We start from the raw sequence: 2,048 nt of genomic DNA on the forward strand, positions 1-2,048 counted from the left end.
TCAAGCAAGGAGGGCGACGTGCTGTCACCCAGCGAGGCCTGGACATTGTTTTCCCCGCTGACTGCATCCTGGCATGACCCGTTTTCTGCAGGAGCTGCAGTTTGCTTCCCATTCCTTGGAGCCTTGGTTGAGAAAGATGGCGGGGGCTGGGTGGCTTGTGTTTGCCCTGGGGTAAAACCCTCCAGGGTTCATTGCACCCGTGTGCTGCAGCTGTCCTGTTCCTCCTGACGTGCTTGCTTTGAGTCGGTGGATTGGTGTGTACCCCTGGAGCAGTCCAGGACAGGTGCCCTGCCTCCCTGTACTGGTGACTGCTCCTGCTGGGGGGGCTTTGAGGTGTTGTCTCCCCTCGGTCCTGGGACCACTGCTTTGCTCAGGGCTGTTGCAACTGCAGTGTCTTCTGGGCAGCCCCTGTGCAGTGGTAAGGTCTCAGCAGGAGGGGAGAGAGGAGCAGTGCGGTCCCCACGTTACTAGCTGCCAGTGTGGTCCAGCCTGCTAGTTGCTGCCTAGCCGCGCACACTGATGCAGTCCATCTGTGGTTCCTGGAAGCCTCTGCACTCCCACTGCCCCTCGGCTCAGCTGCTTTGGTGTTTTCTGGATGTGGTCTGACTGGTGCCCCTGTATTGCCGTGGCTGTGCCCCCCTGCTGCTTAGGAGAGGCTGGGTTCTTTCTCTGGCAGCCCTCCCACGGCACACGTGCACGGTGGTGGAGGGGGTGTTGTCTTTCCATGGACCCACGGGCTCTGGAGCCCTGGAAGCAGCGGCAGGAAGTCTGGACGATAGCAGGGCTGGTCCAAGGCCGAGGCTGGCGTGCAGCCACGAGCCTGCAGGGAGTGCTCTGGAGCTCCGTGGGGTTGCTGTGGGAACCTGCTGGGTGGAGGTGATGGCAGGATCACGCTCCTGATCCTTTAATCCCTATTGCAGCCGTCCTGCGGGAAGGTGTGTGGCTGCCGTATTGGGCTAGAGCCCAGTGGGGCGTGTAACTCATAAGTCACTGTGCAGTGAAATGGTGTGTGGCTTGGAGAAGGTGGAGCTGGCTTTTGCAAATGCTCCCTGTCCGGTGTGGTGAGACTGGCCCGCTGCTGACTGGCTTGACGATTCCCTGACCTGGAGCAGAGCAGCTTTGGCAGGTCAATGGCAAACCTCAGGAGGGTGATGTTCCTCCTCACCCCTGGCTTCTTTGTGCTCCATGCCCTCTAAGGACCTGGTGCCCGCCAGGCAAAAGCAGCGTGAGAGGCGGGTGAGTCCCAACCACGTCCGCAGTGCCGTGGACGCTGGCAGGGCACTAGGGGTTGGCAGGGGCAGCTGGCGGAGCGGCGGGTGTGCTTGGTGTTTACCGCTGGTGCGTGTGTTGCAGGGTGATGGTCCAAGGAGCCCGGCATGCCTTATGTGGATCGGCAGAATCGCATCTGTGGGTTTCTGGACATTGAAGAAAATGAGACCTGTGGCAAGTTCCTGCGGAGGTACTTCATCCTGGACACCCAGGCCAACTGCCTGCTGTGGTACATGGACAACCCCCAGGTGAGCCCCCGGGGTGCACCGAGGAGTTCCCTGCGGTGCTCGTGTCACTCTGGCAAAGGAGCTCCTGCTTTGGGGCATATGCGGCAGTCCCTGGGCCCTCGGTTAGGAGTCCAGCGTGGTTGCCACAGAGCTGGAGCTGGCTTTTTCAAAGGGACTCTCATGCTTCAGCTTGGCTGGGGGGGTTCAGCCAGGGATTGAGCAGAGGGTGGGCTAGGTGTGACCTCCCGAGGGACCTGGCAGCCTAGCTTGGCTCTTAGTCTGCCTTAGCAGTGCAGTTGCTGTTCAGTCCCTGTGCAGATGCAGGATGGAAGCTGGGGCTGGCCTCCTGCCGCTGCACTGTGCTCACATTGAGTTCCTGCTCCTGCTTGTGGATTGGGTCCTGGTGAAGATGAGCAGAGGGAGCACCTTCAGTGCTGGAAGCAGCAGGTTTCCCGGGGGCCCAGAGCCCTGGCTGATCCCTGCGGCTGGCAACAGCTGGGGTCCCGCTGCTGCCAACCAGTCTCGGAGGTTCCTGGAGCACTCTGCGGTTCA

The 2,048-nt window shown here is 61.0% G+C and overlaps 1 protein-coding gene across 5 annotated transcripts in view; it reads left to right on the forward strand.

The window, feature by feature from the left end:
- Positions 1-1,329: 1,329 nt before the first annotated feature.
- PLEKHA2 (pleckstrin homology domain containing A2) overlaps positions 1,330-2,048 on the forward strand; it is a 32,219-nt gene continuing 31,500 nt past the window's right edge. For 4 of the 5 annotated variants that reach the window (XR_003093915.1, XR_003093914.1, XR_003093913.1 and 1 more), the window contains exon 1: positions 1,330-1,517. Coding sequence is in view for 2 of the 5 variants with exons in the window: in XM_025203419.1 (XP_025059204.1) it covers positions 1,377-1,517 (141 nt within the window). In the remaining 3 variants the exon portion in view is untranslated. The remainder of the gene's footprint in view (positions 1,518-2,048) is intronic. The other variant, XM_014519648.2, reaches the window with a different exon arrangement.

This window comes from Alligator sinensis, unplaced genomic scaffold (genome assembly GCF_000455745.1).
Source record: "Alligator sinensis unplaced genomic scaffold, ASM45574v1 scaffold98_1, whole genome shotgun sequence".
NCBI lineage: Eukaryota > Metazoa > Chordata > Crocodylia > Alligatoridae > Alligator > Alligator sinensis.